Here is a 27500-nt window from a genome sequence, read left to right on the forward strand (position 1 = left end):
AAAAGATCTTCAGCAGCTCCGGGTTGGTGAGCATGCAGTCCTTGAGGCAGTTGTCAAGAAAGCTGGTGTGATGGCTTAAAACATCATCAATGTTGGAGGCCTGTAAATAAACAGTAGGTTTGTGGAAAGGTTAATACACAATTCTTCTTAAGTCAGCCATTATATAAAAAGCAATACTACAGATAATGTTCAGGCACTGAAATATAAACAATTATATTTGCTTGTTAATCCAAATTAGAAAGCTCATGGGAGTAGAATAAAAATAAATAAGGGGGGGTAGACTTCCGGGCGGCGGCCATGTCTAGACGCAATATGTGCTGCTTCAGCTTTCCTGCTATATCTTGAATTATCTTCAGATACAATCTAGATTTAACTGACAGAACCCTAATCTTAAGAAGATACTCTTCTGTAAGAAGCCTTTATTTATGGAATCGCTGCTTGCTTACGTAATCCAGATCTTTTTCTATGAGATAGAGGCCGCAGTACAAACCCCCCCAGTGGCTCACCACCTGGTTTCCACTGCTGCGCGACACCTTTTGTGCGCTGTTTCACACATTATATTATAAGCTGCCTACTCTTTATTCTAAAAGAGCTGCAATGCCTGCTCGGTACCTATCAAGCTACCTTCGAGGAATCGCTATTGAAGGCCTACGCACAAGAAAGCAACTGCATCCTTGGGCAACCTGTCCAGCTTAACACTACCTTGGTAGAGCAACAGAGTCGCTATGACCTGAAGCCCTGGCATATTCGATCTACTGCTAGCGCTTCTCAGGGAGACTTACTAACGCGGAGATACGAAATGATCACATAGTAACTGATAACACAGTGATCGACACGGAGAGCTCTGCAGCATTGGTGGAGGTTTGTGACAGTATCAACAACAAGTGCTGGCCAAGTCAGGAGATACTACAACCTATGCCCATGGCGACCTTGGATGGAATCCATATCCAAGAAACTAGAGATATGGAAATATTGACCTGGCCCATAGTGAGGTCTGAAGACGAACAGGTCAGATGATATCTTGTCCCTAGACAATTGCTAACCCCACTGTTACCTTATTGGGATCCCGGAGGTACGTGTCTGCTGAACCCTCTAAGAAGCGGTTGGCCCCCTCTGAGAACACTCAATCTACTAAGGAGCTGTCTGTCTTCTCTGAAAACTGAAGTGGGGTAATTCAGTTTACTGCCGCATTGTACTGCCATATAGTTCCCTATTCTCTCATTTATAGGTCATCAAGCTCAAGACCACAGGCAGGCCTGTCTGTTAGTCAGATGTATCTGATAAAGTGACCTGACATAATGTTTAACCAAAACCCTAAAGCCCAAGGAATCAATGTGGGATAGAGACTTAATTAAATGTTTCCTCAGTTCTCTTTCTTTCTTCTAAAAAAGATCCTACTTTGCACTGATACTACACAAGTGACAATAACGTCTGTTATCTGGGATACCTAGAACTTTGTCTTTAATAGGTCTCTTAAAGCCAGAAGTTTAGGTTTGCAAAATGTCGCCCCCCCCTTGTACTGCTGTTAACCTGTTAGCTATTACTCTCTTGTTTTCTATCTGATCAAGATGTGCTTCCATGTTTTAGTTTTAGATTTTGTTTTGTTGACAGTCGCAATATAATATTGATGGGACACAACTATCATTCAAATTTAAACTTCTTTGCCAGACATTAGGCTTAATACTGTGACAAATTCTTAATCTCCCTTAGTTAATCCCAGTCAATGTCTAATCTATCACATTTTACATTAGTACAAAGGCCATTGTATACCCTAACTGAATTTCTATAGAGCATATATGTATATATCTCCCTAAGGGTTCAAAAAGTATATTCATGCAGATTTATCATGAAGACGTTTCTTTAATGAGGAATCACACTTTCCACTCCAGAGCTTTTGGGCGTTTTTGAGTCCCATTACATGAACAGTGGTTTTGTATTCATAGAGATACTTGTGTGTAGTGTACTAGACCCAAGTGATGCATATCTGTCTTATAATAGGCTCTGTTGAATGTGCAGCTTTTCCACAAATTTGTCTGCTTCAATTTCTAACTTATACCCCTATACAGTTTACTATATATATATATATATATATATATATATATATATATATATATATATATATATATATATATATATATATATATATATATATATATATATATATATATATATATATATATATAACAAAGATTGCTTATACTTCTTTAGACATAAGATTAACTGTACTCTCTTGCCACACATAGGAGTGTGAAAGAGTGGCCCTAGATTGTTTGACTGCTCAGTGTTTCCCCTTGCTAGTTAACCATTACAGTATGTGGCCCAAGAGAGGCCATTATTGATTAACAAGGGATACCTTATCTACAGCATTTATCACTTGTAAATAGGGGTACTTTTTCTCTGTGTGTTATATATATATATATATATATACACACACACACACAGAGAAAACCCAGCGCTCACTTACAAGCTCTCAGCTAAGATTTAAAAGCAAAAATGGAAAGGTTAGTTACCGCATCTGGCCAAATGGGACAAGCCCAGGTACCTCGTCAAGGTCCTTTCCAATACCTGGGACCCTAAAACAGCCACACAATGCAAGCTTTCAAATCCAAACAAACTGGGACAAGGGAAGGGTGCACAGGCATATGTAATCACCCTAGACATATACAAAACACGGAAGGGAACTGCACTTTCATACCGGACCGGGTACACATCCCATGACCCTGCAACATGCTCAGCCCTGGGTGCCACTGGCACTCACAAGAAGCTGTGCTGTCCCCAGAGTCACAAGCAGTTAACCCCAGACAGGTCTGGGTGCAAGAACCATAGGGAAAATTAAAAAACAAATTGACGAGGTACCTGGGCTTGTCCCATTTGGCCAGATCCGGTAACTAACCTTTCCATTTTTGCTTTTAAATCTTAGCTGAGAGCTTGTGAGTGCTGGGTTTTCTCTGTGTGTTGTATTAATTTGTTTTGTAATTACTTTATCGGAAATGAAAAATAAGGTAAGGAGAATCACATTGCAATGCCGAAAGCTCAGAAACTCTGTGAGCAGAAGAAATAGCAACCAAAAATAAAACTTTCCAAGATAACAACTTAATATCTATGGAATGCATAGGTTCAAACGGAACCCCTTGAAGAACACTAAGAACTAAATTCAAACTCCAAGGAGGAGCAATTGGTCTAAACACAGGCCTGATTCTAGTCAGAGCCTGACAAAAAGATTGCACATCCGGAACATCTGCCAGACGTTTGTGTAGCAAAATAGATAGGGCAGAAATCTGTCCCTTTAAGGAACTTGCTGACAACCCTTTCTCCAATCCTTCTTGGAGAAAAGATAAAATCCTAGGAATCCTAATCTTACTCCATGAGCCCTTGGATTTGCACCAATAAAGATATTTACGCCATATCTTATGGTAAATTTTTCTAGTAACAGGCTTACGTGCCTGAATCAAGGTATCAATGACCGAATCAGAGAACCCTCGCTTAGATAAAATCAAGCGTTCAATCTCCAAGCAGTCAGGTGCAGTGAAATTAAATTCGGATGATGGAAGGGTCCCTGAATGAGAAGGTCCTGCCTCAATGGAAGCTTCCACGGTGGCAGAGAGGACATGTCCACTAGATCGGCATACCAAGTCCTGCGAGGCCACGCAGGAGCGATGAGGATCACCGAAGCCCTCTCCTGTTTTACTCGAGCAATCACCCGGGGGAAGGAGAGCAAACGGCGGGAACACATAAGCTAGGTTGAACGACCAAGGCACTGCCAAGGCATCTATCAGTTCGGCCTGAGGATCCCTGGACCTGGATCCGTATCTCGGAAGCTTGGCATTCTGACGAGACGCCATAAGATCCAGCTCCGGCCTGCCCCATCTGAGAATCAGGTTGGCAAAGACCTCCGGATGGAGTTCCCATTCCCCCGGATGAAACGTCTGTCTGTTCAAAAAATCCTCTTCCCAGTTGTCCACTCCTGGGATGTAGATTGCTGACAGATAACAAGAGTGAGCTTCCACCCACTGAATTATCTTGGATACTTCTGTCATCACTAAGGAACTCCTTGTTCCTCCCTGATGAATGATGTAAGCCACAGTCGTGATGTTGTCCGACTGGAATCTGATGAATTTGGCCGAAGCCAACTGAGGCCAAACTTGAAGCGCATTGAATATTGCTCTCAATTCCAGAATATTGATGGGAAGTAGAGACTCCGACCGAGTCCACACACCCTGAGCCATCAGGGAATTCCAGACTGCACCCCATCCTATTAGGCTGGCGTCCTTTGTCACTATCACCCATGAGGGTCTGCGGAAGCACGTCCCTTGGGACAGATGATCCGGCGACAACCACCAAAGAAGAGAGTCCCTTGTCTCCTGATCCAGATCTATTTGAGGAGACAAATTTGCATAACCTCCATTCCATTGTCTGAGCATGCTCAGTTGTAGAGATCTGAGATGAAAACGAGCGAACGGAATGATGTCCATTGCAGCCACCATCAATCCAATTGCCTCCATGCACTGAGCCACTGATGGCCGAGGACTGGACTGAAGGGATCGGCAGGCATTCAGAATCTCTAACTTTCTGACTTCCGTCAAAAAGATTTTCATGGATAGAGAGTCGATTCGAGTTCCTTGGAAAGGAACCCTTGTCTGTGGAATTAGTGAACTCTTTTCTAGATTCACCTTCCACCCGTGAGTCCTTAGAAAGGACAGAACAATGTTGGTATGAGACCTTGTCAGCTGATAAGACGCCTGGATCAGAATATCGTCCAGATAAGGCGCCACTGCAATGCCCCGCGGCCTGAGAACCGCCAGCAGAGACCCTAGAACCTTTGTGAAAATTCTGGGTGCCGTGGCCAGACCGAAAGGGCTACAAACTGAAAATGTTTGTCCAGAAAGGCAAACCACAAGAACTTGTGATGATCTCTGTGGATAGGAATATGAAGATATGCATCCTTAAAGTTCACGGTAGTCATATATTGACCCTCCTGGATCAATGGAAGAATTGTCCGAATAGTCTCCATCTTGAAGGATGGAACTCTGAGAAACTTGTTTAGACTCTTGAGATCTAAAATGGGTCGGAACGTTCCCTCTTTTTTGGGAACTACAAAGAGATTTGAGTAAAACCCCTGCCCCTGTATTGGAACAGGACAAATTACTCCCATGGAAGAGAGGTCTTTTACACAACGTAAGAACGCCTCTCTTTTTATCTGGTTTACAGACAATCGTGAAAGAAGAAACCTTCCTCTGGGGAAGGAATTTTTGAACTCCAACTGATACCCTTGAGACACAATTTCTAGTGTCCAGGGATCCTGAACGTTTCTTATCCAAGCCTGGACAAAGAAAGAAAGTTTGCCCCCTACTAGATCCAGTCCCCGATCGGGGGCCGCCCCTTCATGCTGTCTTAGTAGCAGCAGCAGGCTTCTTGGGTTGTTCCAAGCCTGGTTGGGTCTCCAGGTGGGCTTGGCTTGTGAATAATTCCCTTCCTGTTTAGTGGAAGAAGAAGAGGGGACTCCCTTGAAATTTCGAAAGGAACGAAAATTACTCTGTCGTCCCCTTTGTTTAGATGCTTTATCTTGAGGGAGGAGGTGACCCTTACCACCCATAATGTCAGAAATGATTTCTTTCAAGTCAGGCCAGAATAGGGTCTTTCCCTTGAAAGGAATAGCCAAAAGCTTGGATTTAGAGGACACATCCGCAGACCAAGATTTTAACCATAAGGCTCTTCGTGCTAAGATGGAGAATCCCAAACTCTTAGCCGCCAATTTGGTGATCTGAAAGGAAGCATCCGTAATAAAAGAATTAGCCAGCTTAAGGGCCTTAATTCTATCCTGTATTTCCTCCAAAGAAGTCTCAGTCCTAAGAGACTCTTCTAGAGCAGTGTTTTTCAACCAGTGTGCCGTGGCACACTAGTGTGCCGTGAGAGATCCTCAGGTGTGCCACGGCAGACTGACAACAGTGTGACATATTTTTTAAACTTTGCTTGTTTTTTACTCCCAGTGCAGGGGTAGTATGTAGGAGGCATGGCATAACAGCACAATACATACAGTATGTGTGTGTTTGTGTGTATGTGTATATATATGCTGTATTAGGCTACAATGTGTGATTTTTTTAAAATTTTGGGATGGTGGTGTGCCACAGGATTTTTTAATCTAAAAAAGTGTGCCACAGCAAAAAAAAGGTTAAAAATCACTGTTCTAGAGCATCAAACCAAAAAGCAGCCGCAGTCGTGACTGTTACAATGCAGGCCGCCGGTTGCAATAAGAACCCTTGATGAACAGAGTTTTTTGAGAAGACCCTCCAACTTCTTATCCATGGGGTCTCTGAAAGCACAACTGTCCTCGATAGGGATAGTCGTACGCTTAGCCAGAGTAGAGATAGCTCCCTCCACCTTAGGGACCGTCTGCCAAGAATCCCGAACAGTGTCAGCTATAGGGTACATTTTCTTAAAAATAGGGGAAGGGGAGAACGGATACCCGGTCTTTCCAATTCCCTTGCAATAATTTCCGCAATTCTCTTAGGAACCGGAAAAACATCGGAATAAGAAGGAACCTCTAAGTATCTGTCCATCTTACTCAAATTCTCTGGTGGGACCACAATAGAGTCACAGTCGTCCAGAGTCACCAAAACCTACTGTAGCAAAAGGCGGAGGTGTTCAAGCCTAAACCTGAAGGACATGACGTCCGAATCTGTCGGGGCTAATGCACTTCCTGAGTCAGACAGTTCCCCCTCAGATAGGGCCTCCCTACCCCCAATTCAGAGCCCTGGGAGGGTACATCGGAGATTGCCATCAAAGCATCAGAAGTTGCAGGGACCACATGGGTGTCTGTCCTACTGCATTTGCCTTGTAAGGCTGGCAACTTAGATAAAACTTCTGAAAGAGTGGATGACATAACTGCAGCCATATCTTGCAGGGTAAATGAAGCGGACGCAGTTGAGGAACACGGCGTTGCCCGAGCGGACGTTAAAGGTTGTGACGCTTGGGGAGAAAGTTGCGACATACCCTGAGTCTCATCAGTCTGAGAAACATCCTTAGATATACTTGCATTAAAGAAAATTTGTTCTTTAAACTGTAAAGCCCTCTCAGTACATGAGGGACAAAAAGGAATAGGGGGTTCCACATTGGCATCTAAACACATAGAACATGTACTTTCCTGAAGGTCAGCCATGACAAAAAACAAGCAATAGCAATATTGGTCGTGGTACAGTAATTAAAAAATAAAAAGCAAGAACTTTGAGAAAATTTGCTGAAAAATGAGTGCACTGTGTCTTTAAAAATTAAAACTGTATAGTTTTTAGTGCTCCGCAATAAACAAAGCAATAAACATGCAATAACAGGGAATCACTATAGGACTTTCAGTAGATCACCCCTATAAGTGTACACTCTAACAATGCATAACGTCTTAGGGACAAAATTTAGCACTTGCACCTCGCCACAGCTCTGCTGCGGCGCCTACCTGTCCCCACGAATCACTCAATAGTACTCCGTGAACGGCGTGTCTAAGACCGCTTGTGAGATTACAAACACAAGCTGACTTAGGCCACACCGGAGCCTCTAGACATGCTGCCGCAATCTCAAGTATCCGGATATCAACTGCGCGAAAACGCTAAGCCCCGCCCATCGTGGGCGGAAACTAACTCCGGAAAGCAGAGACCGCATGGGAATTAACATGTCGGTAACAAAAACAGAATTTATGTTTACCTGATAAATTTCTTTCTCCAACGGTGTGTCCGGTCCACGGCGTCATCCTTACTTGTGGGAATATTCTCTTCCCCAACAGGAAATGGCAAAGAGCCCAGCAAAGCTGGTCACATGATCCCTCCTAGGCTCCGCCTACCCCAGTCATTCGACCGACGTTAAGGAGGAATAATAGCATAGGAGAAACCATATGGTACCGTGGTGACTGTAGTTAAAGAAAATAAATTATCAGACCTGATTAAAAAACCAGGGCGGGCCGTGGACCGGACACACCGTTGGAGAAAGAAATTTATCAGGTAAACATAAATTCTGTTTTCTCCAACATAGGTGTGTCCGGTCCACGGCGTCATCCTTACTTGTGGGAACCAATACCAAAGCTTTAGGACACGGATGAAGGGAGGGAGCAAATCAGGTCACCTAAATGGAAGGCACCACGGCTTGCAAAACCTTTCTCCCAAAAATAGCCTCAGAAGAAGCAAAAGTATCAAACTTGTAAAATTTGGTAAAAGTGTGCAGTGAAGACCAAGTCGCTGCTCTACATATCTGATCAACAGAAGCCTCGTTCTTGAAGGCCCATGTGGAAGCCACAGCCCTAGTGGAATGAGCTGTGATTCTTTCGGGAGGCTGCCGTCCGGCAGTCTCGTAAGCCAATCTGATGATGCTTTTAATCCAAAAAGAGAGAGAGGTAGAAGTTGCTTTTTGACCTCTCCTTTTACCTGAATAAACAACAAACAAGGAAGATGTTTGTCTAAAATCCTTTGTAGCATCTAAATAGAATTTTAGAGCGCGAACAACATCCAAATTGTGCAACAAGCGTTCCTTCTTTGAAACTGGTTTCGGACACAGAGAAGGTACGATAATCTCCTGGTTAATGTTTTTGTTAGAAACAACTTTTGGAAGAAAACCAGGTTTAGTACGTAAAACCACCTTATCTGCATGGAACACCAGATAAGGAGGAGAACACTGCAGAGCAGATAATTCTGAAACTCTTCTAGCAGAAGAAATTGCAACTAAAAACAAAACTTTCCAAGATAATAACTTAATATCAACGGAATGTAAGGGTTCAAACGGAACCCCCTGAAGAACTGAAAGAACTAAATTGAGACTCCAAGGAGGAGTCAAAGGTTTGTAAACAGGCTTGATTCTAACCAGAGCCTGAACAAAGGCTTGAACATCTGGCACAGCTGCCAGTTTTTTGTGAAGTAACACCGACAAGGCAGAAATCTGTCCCTTCAGGGAACTTGCCGATAATCCTTTTTCCAATCCTTCTTGAAGGAAGGATAGAATCCTAGGAATCTTAACCTTGTCCCAAGGGAATCCTTTAGATTCACACCAACAGATATATTTTTTCCAAATTTTGTGGTAAATCTTTCTAGTTACAGGCTTTCTGGCCTGAACAAGAGTATCGATAACAGAATCTGAGAAACCTCGCTTCGATAAAATCAAGCGTTCAATCTCCAAGCAGTCAGCTGGAGTGAAACCAGATTCGGATGTTCGAACGGACCCTGAACAAGAAGGTCTCGTCTCAAAGGTAGCTTCCAAGGTGGAGCCGATGACATATTCACCAGATCTGCATACCAAGTCCTGCGTGGCCACGCAGGAGCTATCAAAATCACCGACGCCCTCTCCTGATTGATCCTGGCTACCAGCCTGGGGATGAGAGGAAACGGCGGGAACACATAAGCAAGTTTGAAGGTCCAAGGTGCTACTAGTGCATCCACTAGAGCCGCCTTGGGATCCCTGGATCTGGACCCGTAGCAAGGAACTTTGAAGTTCTGACGAGAGGCCATCAGATCCATGTCTGGAATGCCCCATAGTTGAGTGACTTGGGCAAAGATTTCCGGATGGAGTTCCCACTCCCCCGGATGCAATGTCTGACGACTCAGAAAATCCGCTTCCCAATTTTCCACTCCCGGGATGTGGATAGCAGACAGGTGGCAGGAGTGAGACTCCGCCCATAGAATAATCTTGGTCACTTCTTCCATCGCTAGGGAACTCCTCGTTCCCCCCTGATGGTTGATGTACGCAACAGTCGTCATGTTGTCTGATTGAAACCGTATGAACTTGGTCCTCGCTAGCTGAGGCCAAGCCTTGAGAGCATTGAATATCGCTCTCAGTTCCAGAATATTTATCGGTAGAAGAGATTCTTCCCGAGACCAAAGACCCTGAGCTTTCAGGGATCCCCAGACCGCGCCCCAGCCCATCAGACTGGCGTCGGTCGTGACAATGACCCACTCTGGTCTGCGGAATGTCATCCCTCGTGACAGGTTGTCCAGGGACAGCCACCAACGGAGTGAGTCTCTGGTCCTCTGATTTACTTGTATCTTTGGAGACAAGTCTGTATAGTCCCCATTCCACTGACTGAGCATGCACAGTTGTAATGGTCTTAGATGAATGCGCGCAAAAGGAACTATGTCCATTGCCGCTACCATCAACCCGATCACTTCCATGCACTGAGCTACAGAAGGAAGAGGAACGGAATGAAGTATTCGACAAGAGTCCAGAAGTTTTGTCTTTCTGGCCTCTGTTAGAAAAATCCTCATTTCTGAGGAGTCTATAATTGTTCCCAAGAAGGGAACCCTTGTTGACGGGGATAGAGAACTCTTTTCCACGTTCACTTTCCAGCCGTGCGATCTGAGAAAGGCCAGGACGATGTCCGTGTGAGCCTTTGCTCGAGGGAGGGACGACGCTTGAATCAGAATGTCGTCCAGGTAAGGTACTACTGCAATGCCCCTTGGTCTTAGCACCGCTAGAAGGGACCCTAGTACCTTTGTGAAAATCCTTGGAGCAGTGGCTAATCCGAAAGGAAGCGCCACGAACTGGTAATGTTTGTCCAGGAATGCAAACCTTAGGAACCGATGATGTTCCTTGTGGATAGGAATATGTAGATACGCATCCTTTAAATCCACCGTGGTCATGAATTGACCTTCCTGGATGGAAGGAAGGATAGTTCGAATGGTTTCCATCTTGAACGATGGGACCTTGAGAAATTTGTTTAAGATCTTGAGATCTAGGATTGGTCTGAACGTTCCCTCTTTTTTGGGAACTATGAACAGATTGGAGTAGAACCCCATCCCTTGTTCTCTCAATGGAACAGGATGAATCACTCCCATTTTTAACAGGTCTTCTACACAATGTAAGAACGCCTGTCCTTTTATGTGGTCTGAAGACAACTGAGACCTGTGGAACCTCCCCCTTGGGGAAAGTCCCTTGAATTCCAGAAGATAACCCTGGGAGACTATTTCTAGCGCCCAAGGATCCAGAACATCTCTTGCCCAAGCCTGAGCGAAGAGAGAGAGTCTGCCCCCCACCAGATCCGGTCCCGGATCGGGGGCCGATATTTCATGCTGTCTTGGTAGCAGTGGCAGGTTTCTTGGCCTGCTTTCCCTTGTTCCAGCCTTGCATTGGTCTCCAAGCTGGCTTGGCCTGAGAAGTATTACCCTCTTGCTTAGAGGACGTAGCACCTTGGGCTGGTCCGTTTTTACGAAAGGGACGAAAATTAGGTCTATTTTTTGCCTTGAAAGGCCGATCCTGAGGAAGGGCATGGCCCTTACCCCCAGTGATAACAGAGATAATCTCTTTCAAGTCAGGACCAAACAGCGTTTTCCCCTTGAAAGGAATGTTTAGTAGCTTGTTCTTGGAAGACGCATCAGCCGACCAAGATTTCAACCAAAGCGCTCTGCGCGCCACAATAGCAAACCCAGAATTCTTAGCCGCTAACTTAGCCAATTGCAAAGAGGCGTCTAGAGTGAAAGAATTAGCCAATTTGAGAGCATTGACTCTGTCCATAATCTCCTCATAAGGAGGAGAGTCACTATCGAGCACCTTAATCAGTTCATCAAACCAGAAATATGCGGCTGTAGTGACAGGGACAATGCATGAAATGGGTTGTAGAAGGTAACCCTGCTGAACAAACATCTTTTTAAGCAAACCTTCTAATTTTTTATCCATAGGATCTTTGAAAGCACAACTATCCTCTATGGGAATAGTGGTGCGTTTGTTTAAAGTAGAAACCGCTCCCTCGACCTTGGGGACTGACTGCCATAAGTCCTTTCTGGGGTCGACCATAGGAAACAATTTTTTAAATATGGGGGGAGGGACGAAAGGAATACCGGGCCTTTCCCATTCTTTATTAACAATGTCCGCCACCCGCTTGGGTATAGGAAAAGCTTCTGGGAGCCCCGGCACCTCTAGGAACTTGTCCATTTTACATAGTTTCTCTGGGATGACCAAATTTTCACAATCATCCAGAGTGGATAATACCTCCTTAAGCAAAATGCGGAGATGTTCCAATTTAAATTTAAAAGTAATCACATCAGATTCAGCCTGCTGAGAAATGTTCCCTAAATCAGTAATTTCTCCCTCAGACAAAACCTCCCTGGCCCCCTCAGATTGGGTTAGGGGCCCTTCAGAGATATTAATATCAGCGTCGTCATGCTCTTCAGTAACTAAAACAGAGCATCCACGCTTACGCTGACAAGGGTTCATTTTGGCTAAAATGTTTTTGACAGAATTATCCATTACAGCCGTTAATTGTTGCATAGTAAGGAGTATTGGCGCGCTAGATGTACTAGGGGCCTCCTGAGTGGGCAAGACTCGTGTAGACGAAGGAGGGAATGATGCAGTACCATGCTTACTCCCCTCACTTGAGGAATCATCTTGGGCATCATTGTCATTATCACATAAATCACATTTATTTAAATGAATAGGAATTCTGGCTTCCCCACATTCAGAACACAGTCTATCTGGTAGTTCAGACATGTTAAACAGGCATAAACTTGATAAGAAAGTACAAAAAACGTTTTGAAATAAAACCGTTACTGTCACTTTAAATTTTAAACTGAACACACTTTATTACTGCAATTGCGAAAAAACATGAAGGAATTGTTCAAAATTCACCAAACTTTCACCACAGTGTCTTAAAGCCTTGAAAATATTGCACACCAACTTTGGAAGCTTTAACCCTTAAAATAACGGAACCGGAGCCGTTTTAAGCTTTAACCCCTTTACAGTCCCTGGTATCTGCTTTGCTGAGACCCAACCAAACCCAAAGGGGAATACGATACCAAATGACGCCTTCAGAAGTCTTTTATAAGTATCAGAGCTCCTCTCACATGCGACTGCATGCCATGCCTCTCAAAAACAAGTGCGCAACACCGGCGCGAAAATGAGACTCTGCCTATGCTTTGGGAAAGCCCCTAAAGAATAAGGTGTCTAAAACAGTGCCTGCCGATATTATTATATCAAAATATCCAGAATAAATGATTCCTCAAGGCTAAATAAGTGTTAATATCAATCGATTTAGCCCAAAAAAGGTCTACAGTCTAAATAAGCCCTTGTGAAGCCCTTATTTACAATCGTAATAAACATGGCTTACCGGATCCCATAGGGAAAATGACAGCTTCCAGCATTACATCGTCTTGTTAGAATGTGTCATACCTCAAGCAGCAAAGGACTGCAAACTGTTCCCCCAACTGAAGTTAATTGCTCTCAACAGTCCTGTGTGGAACAGCCATGGATTTTAGTTACGGTTGCTAAAATCATTTTCCTCATACAAACAGAATTCTTCATCTCTTTTCTGTTTCTGAGTAAATAGTACGTACCAGCACTATTTGAAAATAACAAACTCTTGATTGAATAATGAAACACTACAGTTAAACACTAAAAAACTCTAAGCCATCTCCGTGGAGATGTTGCCTGTACAACGGCAAAGAGAATGACTGGGGTAGGCGGAGCCTAGGAGGGATCATGTGACCAGCTTTGCTGGGCTCTTTGCCATTTCCTGTTGGGGAAGAGAATATTCCCACAAGTAAGGATGACGCCGTGGACCGGACACACCTATGTTGGAGAAATACCTCCACACAACTTATATAAAGTGTACCGTGACCAACAATGTGCCCCCCCGAGCAAAAACACACAACCCTGTCCTGCCATTAGCTTAGTAACAGATAAGGTTAGGACACCTGGGTCAGCCACAATCTCCTAGCGTCAAGCCCACAATCTATGTGTATCCACAGGCTAATACTCATTAAGCCTTAGATAAAACTTCTGCCACTTATAGTACAGCTTATCTTATTGAGTAAAAAGGGTAGACCCATGCACACAATTTATCCCTGTGCAAACTGATAACCCCTTCCCGGTATAGGGAATAAATGCCAGTCTGTTCTGAGTTACTCAGTCTCTCCTAGAAGCAAAACGACTGTACATACCTTAATGCTGAGCACAGCATGAACTTGTCCCACACAATAAAGATGTTCTTTTCATCACCTCCAGCAGATCTGTGGGAACAAACAGGGTCTTAGATAATATCTGATAAGACCATCAGCAGGGCAGCAAACAGAATGGGAGTCACAGAGAGAATGAAAATCTCCCCAGTCTCCATTGCTGAAAAGCCTGTAGCTCTAGCCCTGATAAAAATATCACACACTGGTACCATTTAAAAATAATAAACTCTTGATTGAAGAATCTAAACACCTCACTTTACCTCTTCCTATCACTAACGCAGGCAAAGAGAATGACTGGGGTGGGAGGGAAGGGAGGAGCTATATATACAGCTCTGCTGTGGTGCTCTTTGCCTCCTCCTGCTGACCAGGAGGCGATATCCCATAAGTAAGGATGAAATCCGTGGACTCGTCGTATCTTGTAAAAGAAATACTTTAAATAAAAAACAAATAAATAAGGGGACTGTGTCTTATTGTTCAGACCTGTGCTAAATAATAAATTGTATGGTTTATTCAACTAGACAGTGCTCCATAAATCTATACTGCTGCTTTTCAAAGTGAGTGCTGCTCAATACCATGGTTGTGAGTTACTGGTGTCTGCAGTGGGATGAGAAAGTAATGTGTTGGTATAAGGGGTGGGGGAGAAGGAAAATTTGTATTTTCTCATAACAAGAATAAACTGATCTAGATAACCAGAGAGATATACAGCAGCTTAGACTAAAGGCTAGTATGAACTGGCTTCAGAGAGGTGGCATGGAAGAGGTTGAAAGCCACAGATGAAGGTATACTACTAAATACAAAGCATGGGTAATTTGTAACTTACAGATTTAAGATTCTTCTCCAGAATGTGCCAGGTGGGCTCCATAACCTCAAACATCATGTAATACTGAATGTTTTGTACAAAGTTCAACATCCTCTGGCGAAGGGTAAAAGCACCAGCAAACCTTAAGACAGAGAAAGATGCAGATAAATTAGTTTGTTTCACCTACTCCGAACAATTTACTGTAAACCTCAAATCTAGCAATCAAGCACTGCTTACAATCTAATGTTGTTACTTATAGTGCATTATGTTTATCACAAAGCCCTACATCTTACATCTGTAAAAAAAAAATATTTAAATACATATTAACATATGAACATATTTAAATACAGATATTAACATAAAAAGGAACTTGCCCTCAATACCTAACAGCCAGTACTTATGTTACTGGCCTGTGTTTTGAGTCTCAGTACAACAAAATTAATGGAAATTAAAGGGAAAGTCTAGTCAAAATTAAACTTTCATTATTCAGATAGGACATGTAATTTTAATCAACTTTCCAATTTACTTTTATCATCAAATTTGCTTTTTTCTCTTGGTATTCTTAGTTTAAACTAAACCTAGGCAGACTCATATGCTAATTTCTAAGCCTTTGAGGGCTGCCTCTTATCACAGGCTTTTTAAATCTCTTTTCAACACAAAGAGACAGAAAGTACACGTGGGCTATATAGATAATACTGTGTTCAGGCACAGGGGGTTATTTAAGATTTAGCACAAAACAATGCTAAATTTAAGACAATAGATCATAAAAAGTCACAGTCATGTGATCAGTGGGCTGTCAGAAGGTTCCTAGATACAAGGTAATCAGAGGTAAAAAGTATACTAATATAACTGTGTTGGTTATGCAAAACTAGGGAATGGGTAATAAAGGGATTATGTAACTTTTAAAACAATAAAAAATTCTATTGTAGACTGTCCCTTTAAATCATTCTGTAATTTCCATATCTCCGATCAGCTCCCCAAAAAGCACACAATAAGACAGATTGGTTGTATCCCAATTAAAAGGGGTTAAGACTTTTTAAGCTTCACATATTTTAGTTTTTTTAATTTTGTATATATGTAAACTACCTTTCACTCAACTCCATAAAACCAAAGGACTAGGCAAAAGAATAGGTCCGAATATAAAGTACATACAAAAATTTTTTTGCAGAAATATTCCATGAAAGTGATGCAAGGGCATCTAATTTGCAGTATTTTAGGAATATCTGACACAAATTCTACACATCTGCTCTGCAGTGATCAGAAGAGAAACTATCAATGTCCAAAAAAAACTGCAGCGGTAATAAGGATCAGAACCCACTGAGACATAGGTAAACAATTAGCTTATTAGTGAAAACATATTTACTTTCTAAATGTATTACTAACTTCTGGCTCAGTGACGGTCTTACCATTTGGCAGAATGCAAAGAAAACTGTTTGGCAGCCTTGTTACTAATCCACACATTGCACAGCAATCTCTCCACATGTTTACAATAGAACATGTGCCGGAACAGCATCTGGTATCGTGTTAAGGCCTTCCTACAGGTGCAATAAAACAGGACAACATGATACAATGTGGTATGTTTGGCAACAAAACTTCATGATAAAAACAACTTAGATCTAAACTAAATTGTCTTAGGAGTGTTCATACTTGTATTCCTTCTTTAGTATCCTCCCCTATCAGAGGGTATAGGCTATGTTTGCATGAGTGTCTTGGGTGGGGAGGGAAAAGGCACGACAAGCAAAGAGTATTTCGTTTGAAATAATAATAATAATATACGGAAACTAGGAATGCTGTGCTTATTATTTTTTATTTTGTAATTGAGAAATAAAACCCAGCATTAATGCACGTAATTTGGCATCATATAGTATACGTTTGCTGGATAGTTCAATATTAAACCCTGATGTTCAGGTGCGTTTAATTTCGACTGCAAGAACAAATTGCTTTGAAATGAGGGCCCTCGTCAGTGACTGGAAATGCTAAATATTTTTACATAAATTTTTGGAGTTATTCAGACATGTTAAAAAACAAAAAAACACACACTGCACCAGTCTTTATGGAATTTGGCGTAAATATATTATCCTGTGTATGTATGCGTATACATGTATATTGTGTGTGTATATATATATATATATATATATATATATATATATATATATATATATATATATATATATATATATATATATATATATATATATATATATATTATACTATACATTATACATGTTTCACACCCACACACACATTACAGGAAACCACAAGTACTCAGTGCCCTCCAGATCAATATATCTGAGACTACATTTCCACATACTTCAGTTGCCAAATCATACTGAGCACGTCTTCTCTTATTTTTTTCAGCTGTTTTTCTGTAATACTATATAAAAACTTTTATATCTCAGTAACCACCTAACAAAAAAGCACATACTAGACAATAAAATATCTATCTGCATGCCAGATTTCATAAAGATCAGTGAAGTGTCTCTTTGCTGTAGGTTTGGCCAAATCATTTTCAATTTAAAAAAAAAAAAAAAAAAAGAAAAGTACCTTTTATATGACACTTAATAAATTAACAAATATGCAACCAATTTACTTCAAAATTACCAGTACTCTCATTCAATGTGATTGTCCAAAAAACTTCCATATATCAAATAAATTAACTGACACAATTTAAAAGTTCAAAGGACTTGAAAAAAGGGTATAACGCTCAACATTCCGGCTAATTATTATATGTATTTTAAAGATATAGTAACCCTATTGCATTGATATTGTAATACCTACAATATAGGAAGTATATGTTATTTGTAATACTTAAACTTTAGGGCAAGATTTATCAATCTGCGAATGGACAAGATTCACATGTTGTGAACTTATTGCAGATTGTGGTGCGCATTTGTTCCCAATATTTATCAAGGGCAAACGCTTGTATAATGCCACCCCTACCCTCACAAAACCAATTGTGTGAGGGTGGAGCTTGTGAATCACCCCGGTCAAATGAATCTGGGGAGATTTTCATCCGCCAACTCCAAATTGGCGAGAGGGTTTATGAAGCAGAGGCAAAGAAGACAAGCCGCTGAAAGCAACCAATAAAAGCAAAAGAAGCTTTACTCAAAACAAAGTAAAAAAAAGAAAATTTATGCTTACCTGATAAATTTGTTTCTTTTTTAGACACGATGAGTCCACGGATCATCATCCTTACTTGTGGGATTAAACCTTATGGTCAGCAGGAGGAGGCAAAGAGCACCACAGCAGAGCTGTTAAATAGCTCCTCCCTTCCCTCCCACTCCAGTCATTCGACCGAAGTTAGGAAGAGAAAGGAAATGCCAAGGTGCAGATGTGTCTGAAGTTTACAAAAAAAACAAAAAAACAACAACAACCTGTCTTGCAAGAATAGGGCGGGATGTGGACTCGTGTCTAAAAAGAAACAAATTTATCAGGTAAGCATAAATTTTCTTTTTAAAGGCACGATGAGTCCACGGATCATCATCCTTACTTGTGGGATACAATACCAAAGCTTAGATTACACGCATGATAAGAGAGGGACAAGACAGGGACAAGACAAGGAACCTAAAACGGAAGGCATCACTGCAAAAGCAGCCTCGGCAAGAGGCAAAAGTATCAAATTTGTAAAATTTAGAAAAAAAGTGTTAAGCGAAGACCAAGTTGCAGCCTTGCAAATCTGCTCTACAGAAGCTTCATTTTTGAATGCCCATGAAGAAGCAACAACCCAAGTGGAATTGGCCGTAACTCTTTCAGGAGGCTGCTGCCCAGCAGTCTCATATGCAAAACGGATGATACTCTTCAACCTAAAAGAAAGAGGTAGCCGTAGCTTTCTGACCCTTACGTTTTCCTGAGAAAATTATAAACAGCGAAGAAGACTGACGAAATTCTTTAGTAGCCTGTAAGTAAAACTTTAAAGCACAGACTACATCCAAATTGTGCAGAACACGTTGTTTCTGAGAAGAAGGATTAGGACATAACGAAGGAACCACAATCTCCTGATTAATGTTCCTGTCTGAAACAACCTTAGGAAGGAATCCTAGTCCGCAAAACCACCTTATCCGAATGAAAAATAAGATAAGGCGAATTGTATTGCAACGCCGAAAGTTCAGAAACTCTTCGAGCTGAGGAAACAGCAACAAGAAATAAAACTTTCCAAGATAATAACTTAATATCTAAGGAATCATGCATAGGCTCAAACGGAGGCCCTTGAAGAACTTTAAGAACTAAATTCAGACTCCACGGAGGAGTAACTGGCTTGAACACAGGCCTGATCCTAACCAAGGCCTGACAAAAGGATTGAACATCTGGGACATCAGCCAGACGTTTGTGTAACAAAATAGATAAGGCAGAGATCTGACCCTTTAGGGAACTTGCCGATAAACCCTTCTCCAATCCTTCTTGGAGAAAAGACAAAATCCTGGGAATCCTAACTCTACTCCATGAGTAGCCCTTGGATTCACACCAATAAAGATATTTGCGCCATATCTTATGGTAAATCTTTCTAGTTACAGGTTTACGCGCCTGGATTTTCTATGACCGAATCAGAGAAACCCCACTTGGATAGGATTAAGTGTTCAATCTCCAAGCAGTCAGCTTCAGAGAAGCTAGATTTGGGTGAAGGAAGGGTCCTTGAATAAGAAGGTCCTTCCTCAATGGAAGTTTCCAAGGTGGCAGGGATGATATGTCCACCAAATCGGCATACCAAAGCCTGCAGTCCTCGCAGGAGCGATGAGGATCACTGATGCCGTCTCCTGTTTGATTCGAGCAATAACCCGGGGAAGAAGAGCAAACGGAAACAGGGGGAATAGATATGCTAGGCTGAAGGACCAAGGAACTGCCAAAGCATCTATCAGTTCCGCCTGGGGGTCCCTGGACCTGTATCTCGGGAGCTTGGCATTCTGACGAGATGCCATGAGATCCAACTCCAGCCGACCCCATTTGAGAATCAGGTTGGAGAATATTTCCGAATGGAGTTCCCACTCTCCCGGATGAAAAGTCTGCCTGTTTAGAAAATCCGCTTCCCAGTTGTCCACCCCTGGGATGTGGATCGCTGACAGATTGCAAGAATGGGCCTCCGCCCACCGGATTATCTTGGCTACCTCGGTCATCGCTAAGGAACTCCTCGTTCCCCCCTGATGATTGATGTAAGCCACTGTCGTTATGTTGTCCGACTGGAATCTGATGAACTGGGCCGAAGCCATCTGAGGCCAGGCCAGGCCCGAAGAGCATTGAAGATCGTCCTTAGCTCTAGGATGTTGATAGGAAGAAGAGACTCTGCCTGAGTCCATACTCCCTGAGTCTTTAGAGAGCCCCAGACTGTTCCCCATCTTAAAAGGTTGGCGTCCGTTGTAACAATCACCCATGAAGGTCTGCGAAAGCATGTCCCCTGGGATAGATGATCAAGAGACAACCACCATTGAAAAAGAGTCCCTCGTCTCCTGTTCTAGGGTTATTCGAGGAGACATATCTGTATAATCTCCATTCCACTGCCTGAGCATGCTTAACTGCAGAGGCCTGAGGTGAAACCGAGGAAACGGTATGATGTCCATTGCCGCCACCATCAATCCGATTACCTCCATGCACTGAGCCACTGACGGCTGAGGAGTGGACTGAAGGGCTTGACATATATCCAGAATCTTTGATTTTCTGACCTCTGTCAGAAAAATTCTCATGGATATAGAATCGATTAGAGTTACCAAGGTTTCCAGATTTACCTTCCACCCGTGAGTTCTCAGGAAGGATAGCACAATGTCGGTATGGGACCTTGCTTGCGGACAAGATGACGCCTGGATTAGAATATCGTCCAGATAAGGCGCCACCGCAATGCCCCGCGGTCTTAGAATCGCCAGCAGAGACCCCAGAACCTTTGTGAAAATTCTGGGTGCCGTGGCCAGACCGAAAGGAAGAGCCACGAACTGAAAGTGTTCGTCCAGAAAGGCAAACCTTAGAAACTTGTGATGACCTCTGTGGATAGGAACATGAAGATATGTGTCCTTTAAATCCACTGTCGTCATAAATTGACCCTCCTGGATCAATGGAAGAATGGAACGAATAGTTTCCATCTTGAATGATGGAACTATGACAAACTTGTTTAGACTCTTGAGGTCTAAGATAGGTCTGAAAGTTCCCTCCTTTTTGGGAACTACAAACAGATTTGAATAAAAACCCTGCCCGTGTTCCTGTACAGGAATGGGACAAATTACTCCCATGGAGGAGAGGTCTCTTACACAATGTAAGAACGTCTCTCTTTTTATCTGGTCTGCAGATAATCTTGAAAGAAGAAATCTTCCTCAGGGAGGAACATTTCTGAACTCCAGTTTGTATCCAAGACACTATTTCTATAGCCCAGGGATCCTGAACATCCCGCATCCAAGCCTGAATGAAGAAGGAAAGTCTGCCCCCTACCAGATCCAGTCCCGGATCGGGGGCAAACCCTTCATGCTGACTTGGAATCAGCAGCAGGTTTCTTGGATTGTTTACCCTTGTTCCAAGATTGTTGGGTCTCCAAGTAGACTTAGATTGCGAATAGTTTCCTTCCTGTTTAGAGGAGGAAGAGAAGGAATTTCCCTTGAAATTTCGAAAGGAACGAAAATTACTTTGTCGTCCTTTCTGCTTGTTTCTTTTATCTTGAGGAAGGAGATGACCCTTGCCTCCCGTGATGTCAGAGATAATTTCCTTCAAGCCAGGCCCAAACAAGGTCTTTCCCTTGTAAGGAATTGCCATGTGCTTAGACTTGGATGATACATCCGCAGTTCAAGGCTTCAACCATAAGGCTCTGTGGGCTAGGATAGAAAAACCTTAACTCTTAGCAGCCAATTTAGTAATTTGCAGAGAAGCTTCTGTAATAAAATAATTGGCTAATTTCAAATCTTTAATCCGATCCTGGATTTCCTCTAAAGAAGTCTCAGTCTTAAGAGACTCTGCAAGAGCATCAAACCAATAAACTGCCGTACTGGTGACCGTAGCAATGCACGCAGCCGGCTGCAATAGCAGACCCTGGTGAACATAGATTTTTTTTAAGTAGACTCTCCAACTTCTTGTCCATAGGGTCTTTGAAGGCACAACTATCCTCAATAGGAATAGTAGTTTGTTTGGCCAAGGTGGAAATAGCCCCCTCCACCTTAGGAACCGTTTGCCAAGTTTCCCTGACAGCGTCAGCTATAGGGAACATCTTCTTGAAAATAGGAGAAGGAGAGAAGGGAATACCTAGTCTCTCCCATTCCTTAGAAATAATCTCCGAAGTTCACTTGGGAACTGGAAAAAACATCAGAGTAAGAAGGAACTTCTAGGTATCTGTCCAACTTACTCGATTTCTCAGGAACGACCACTACCGTGGAGTCACAGTCATCTAAAGTCACTAAAACCTCCCTGACTAACAGGTGGAGGTGTTGTAGTTTAAACCTGAAAGAGACAACTTCTGAATCAGTCAAAGGTAAGGAACTCCCTGAGTCTGAAATTTCACCTTCCGATAGAACCTCCATCTCAGATCCCTGGGAGGGTACATCCGAGATTGCCACCATAGCATCAGAAACTTCATTGACCACATAGTTGTCCTTCCTTTTACGTTTGTCTTGAAGTATAGGAAAGGCAGATAACGCATCAGAAAGTGTAGAAGACATAACTGCAGCTATGTCTTTTAACGTAACTGCAGCAGAAGCTAGAGAAGAAGTACAGGGCACTGCTTGAGCGGGCGTTAAATGTTGGGACGCTTGGGGAGAAAGCTGCGGCATACTCTGCATCTCATAATTAGACTCCTGAGAAGCATCCGCCTTTGACAAATTTTTATCATGAAATTTTTTTTCTCTATAGCTTAGAACCCTCTAAACACGAGGGACAAAAAGGAACTGGAGGTTCCACATTGGCATCTAAACACATGGCACAAGTAACATTTTGCACAAATCCATGTTATAATAATGAAATAAAAATAAAAAAAATTGACTCTCCAAAAATCAATACTGGCCCTTTAAATTTATACTGTCCCTTTAAATTTGAACTCCGAACTCTTACTGTATGAGAAAAAGAGTGTGCAAAAATAAAAACCCAATTTTAAAACTAATATTAATAAATTCTGAAAGAATAACAGGATACTGTGCCTTTAAATAGTAAAAACAACTATTTTACTGTGCTGATTAAAAAGTTTAAAAAGGTCGGAGAAAACTTTTTTATTAGTTGGTGAGTAATCTCCTAATGGAAGTATACACATATAGCACTCAGGAAGTTCTGTGAGAAAATGGTATGATCTTCAATGAGATCTCTGACTGTAGTATACAGCTTTTACACTATTGCCAATCTCATACAAGAAATGGACAGATAGAAATAGGGGTTAAAATATAACTTTTAATAGAGTTATCTCAGTTTAAAAAGTAATTTGCTCCAAAATAAGACACCTCTCCGCCTCAACAGCTCTGCTGAGGCACCTACCTGGCGACCGGTCTCCAGACTGCTCCTCCAGCAATGCTTCAGGCCAGGCTTCAGAGCGCTAACAACTGCTTGCTTTCTTAACCATGCGGTTCTAGCGCAACGCCCGATGTCCTGCAAGACTAACAGTAGAGATGTCTCTGAACATAACCGGAATGGATGCCCAAATAAACTGCGCAGCATCTCTAGATGAGTCTAAAGCAAGCGAATGGTAGCCCCGCCCATCGTGGGCGTCAAAGATTTACACAGCCCTTCCCGGTCAAATTTCAATAAAAAAATAACCAATAGCACAGCTTTTTAGTCCCAGCCCAGTGCCTGTACATATGCTGTCACTATAGGAAAGCCCTCTATACACGAAGAGCCCATGTTCCCAAGTAAAATAAATGTATAAACGTATAAGTGCAGAATCCTCTCTGAGTCCATTGTAATTGTGCCCCAGAATAACAAAGACTGCACTTACCTTAATGCTGTCCGACAGCAGGACAGTTCCAACAGGTTTAAGAGGTCCTCTTCCTCCTATAGCCCTGTGGAAAAAGATAGGGCCTGAGTTAGATATTGCTTAGGCCATCATGAGAAGGGCAGCATAGCAATATGGGAGGCACAGTGAGCTTTATGTCCCACCAGTTCCCATTGCTCTAAAGCCACCAAAAGCTCTACTGATATGGACTACGGCTACACCCTAGAACAAAGTAGCACACTCTGGCACTACTTAAAAAATAATAAACTCTTGATTGAAGAATCTAATATAACACCTCACTTTACCTCTTCCTATCACTAACGTAGGCAAAGAGAATGACTGGAGTGGGAGGGAAGGGAGGAGCTATTTAACAGCTCTGCTGTGGTGCTCTTTGCCTCCTCCTGCTGACCAGGAGGTGTAATCCCACAAGTAAGGATGATGATCCGTGGACTCGTGTCTTTAAAAAGAAATACACCATGCACAGGGCTCATCTTACGCGCTTCGCGCCTAAACAGGTCGCTTACTCGAAAACCACTACTCCATAAATATCAATTGCAGGCTCAAATGAGCAAGCCTACAACCGATTGGGGCATTCACCTCATGATAAATCTTGTCCTTAGTTTAGCTTCTCTATTGTGCACTTTGTACCTGTTTATTATAAGCGACAGAGGCCACTTGACAATATAATCAAAGGAGAAGGCTTCCAAGCCACTGAGTGCTAGCTCTGTTGGATCAGCATTTATCAGCGCTTTCTCTTGTCTGGTTTCGATGGCGAGAACACGTAGAAGCTGGGTGATGAGGTCATGTGGCATAAGCTCAATCTGCATATAGAAGAAAAAAAAAAGCTGCGGATATCAGACGGCTTTAACACAGCATAAGGAAGAAACTAACAGCTCCCAGAAAACACATTCAATGAAGAATGGGAAATTTAATTTACTGGATATGTAACATCTGCCGACATTAGCAAAAGGCCTGAGGGCTGGTTACACCTGTATGCACTCAGTCAAGAATTGTCTTGTTTCTTTTATTAGGTACATCAGAGATGTTATGCTCTCTAAATAAAACACTACAATATAAGGAGATATTTCACAGGAAAGATTTTAGCTTTAAAAAGGGACATAACACTAAATACATTTTATAAGCATAGTATTGAGGATATTCCCCGCCTGCCTCGAGTCATGGGTGCTGCTATATTGAAATCTCTCACTACATTCCAGTGCTGATGTGTTACCACATGTGTAGTAACTCTTCTTCAGATACCTGCAGTGTAACCTAGGTATCATAATGGCAGCACCCATGATTAGAAGGAGGGGCAATAAGTGCATTTAGTGTCCCTTTAAAAGTTGCCAGTACCAAAGACAACTCTTGTTTGAGGGATAATAAACAATAACAATTTATATTATGCATATGAAAGAGTACTTTTTAGACATCTTAACCTTTTTTCATGCAAAAATATATTTATGTTAAAGAGGTTTTCATTAAACTATCAGGAAGTCTGTGTAGAACTGGTTCTTGAGGACTGATTGTTTACTGGCTGATTTGCAGAACTTACACTGCTTTATTGGTGGACAGTGACGCACCTGTCTGTGTATGGCCTTAATAAATCGACACAAAGCAAACACTTACAAATGCACTTATAGACCTAAAACAAACATTATTGGTTACCTGAAAAACTAAAAGTGATCTGAAACTCAAAAAAAAATAATTATTTTGTGATATAGAAAGAGCATACAATTTTTAAAAATGTTTCCAATTTACTTCTATAATCAAATTTGCTTTGTTCCCATGATATTCTGTGTTGAAGAGATACCTAGGTAGGCATCTAGAGCAGTACATGGCAGGAAATAGTGCTGCCATCTAGTGCTCTTGCAAATAAATAACATTCTTGCAAAACTGCTGCCATAAAGTGCTCCAGAAATGGGCCGACTCCTAAGCTTACGTCCATGTGTTTCAACAAAAGATACCAAGAGAACGAAGAATAAATGATAATAGAAGTAAATTAGAAAGTTATTTAAAATTGCATGCTCTGTCTGAATAATGAAAGACAAAAATGGGGTTTCATATCCCTTTAAATTACTGTAAATGTTACCTAGCTGTATTCCTTTAATGGGGAAACCTCACCTAAGGGGTGACTTAAATACTACCTGCCTGTCAAATAAAAGAAGCTGGCTACAAGGCAGCAATCCACATAAAGTAGCATCCAACGCAAAAATCCCCTTAAAGGGACATAAACCTCATATGCTAAATCACTTGAAACTAATGCAGTATAACTGTAAAAAGCTGACAGGAAAATATCACCTGAGCATCTCTATGTAAAAAAGGAAGATATTTTACCTCACAATCTCCTCAGCTCAGCAGAGAAAGTTCTGTGTAAAAAGTTATACTTCACCTGCTCCCAGCTGCAGGTAAAACATTTTTTAAAAAAATGAAGAAATGAACAGCAGCCAATCAGCATCAACAGTGCTGAGGTCATGAACTTTTTTACTGTGATATCATGAGATTTCATTGTAAACTTCCTTACACTGAATAGGGAAATAAGATGAGTGTGCACGAAAGCTTGCTCCTTCCGCTGTCCCGGGACAGACATACTGATATTCTGTTTTGAAGTCCTTTACAATGGGATGTGGCTACTGAGGAACTTTTGAGGTAAAATATCTTTCTTTTTTACATAGAGATGTTCAGGTGATATTTTCTAGTCAGCTTTTTACAGCTATACTGCATCACTTTCAAGTGTTTAAACATTTGGGTATTATGGCCCTTTAAGAGATTTCAGAAGGTCTCCTTGTTGGTATTTAGCTGCAAGCATTGCAGTAACAATATTTTTATTGTCCCTTTTAACAATAAGGCTACTTTATACAAACTTTATGAACCACCCAGACTGATTTCACTACAAACATCAAGCAAACAGCAATAAAATTGGCATACTAATTCCTAGTCCTTTAGTATCTTGTAGAAATACTACAGTTGTGTTTCTGTTTGATTAACATGATTCATCATCTCAATTTCCTATGATGGGATTGTGTATAACAGAGGCCGACCATTAAAGGGACAGTCAAAAATTTTAAACAACTTTCCAATTTCCTTTTATCATCAAATTTGCTTCATTTTCTTGGTATTCTTAGTTAAAAGCTAAACCTAGGTAAGCTCATATGCTAATTTCTAAGCCCTTCAAGGTTGCCTCTTATCTGAATACATTTGACAGCTTTCACAGCTAGAGGCGTTAGTTCATGTTTCCATATAGATAACATTGTGCTCATGCCCGTGGAGTTACTTATGAGAGGGCACTGATTGGCTAAAATGCAAGTCTGTCAAAAGAACTGAAATAAGGGGGCAGTCTGCAGAGGCTAAGATACAAAGTAATCACAGAGGTAAGAGTATATTAATATAACCGTGTTGGTTATGTAAAACTGGGGAATGGGTAATAAAAAGGATTATCTATCTTATTAAACTGTAACAATTCTTGAGTAGACTGTCCCTTTAAGTCGGCTCAGTAACAGTGTTCATACCTTCAGATCATCTTTGAAAGGATCGGTGTTTGCCGTACTCATCCTTTGTGCCAGCTCCAGCAGAGCCTCTAATCTGGTGGGTATAATATCTTCCACATTCTTCTTTAGCTCCTCCTCTGTAAGGTCCATAAAATGCACAAAGAAATCTCCCTGGTCCATTAGGAAGTAATGCTTTATGGACCTGCCACAGAGAGAAAACGGGTTTGCTACAAAGCAGCTAAAATCTGATTGGTAACTATTTAAATTGAATTTATTTTGGACGAATCATACATTCATGCATACACCATATACATTACACAAACACGAGAGACTCACACATTCATGCATACACCATATACATTACACAAACACGAGAGAATCTCACATTCATGTATACACCATATACATTACACAAACACAAGAGAATCACA

At 41.7% G+C, this 27500-nt stretch overlaps 1 protein-coding gene across 1 annotated transcript in view; it reads right to left on the bottom strand.

The window, feature by feature from the left end:
- The window catches only part of TUBGCP2 (tubulin gamma complex associated protein 2), a 54628-nt gene that overhangs the window by 5917 nt on the left and 21211 nt on the right, over nucleotides 1-27500 (bottom strand). The window contains exons 11-15 of the mRNA XM_053692159.1: nucleotides 27091-27271; nucleotides 24233-24405; nucleotides 16116-16244; nucleotides 14731-14851; nucleotides 1-100 (exon numbers count right to left, since the gene is read on the bottom strand). The exon at nucleotides 1-100 is cut by the window's left edge and continues 44 nt beyond it. Coding sequence (XP_053548134.1) covers nucleotides 1-100; nucleotides 14731-14851; nucleotides 16116-16244; nucleotides 24233-24405; nucleotides 27091-27271 — 704 coding nt within the window. The remainder of the gene's footprint in view (nucleotides 101-14730; nucleotides 14852-16115; nucleotides 16245-24232; nucleotides 24406-27090; nucleotides 27272-27500) is intronic.

Source organism: Bombina bombina, chromosome 9, assembly GCF_027579735.1.
Source record: "Bombina bombina isolate aBomBom1 chromosome 9, aBomBom1.pri, whole genome shotgun sequence".
Taxonomy (NCBI): Eukaryota; Metazoa; Chordata; class Amphibia; order Anura; family Bombinatoridae; genus Bombina; species Bombina bombina.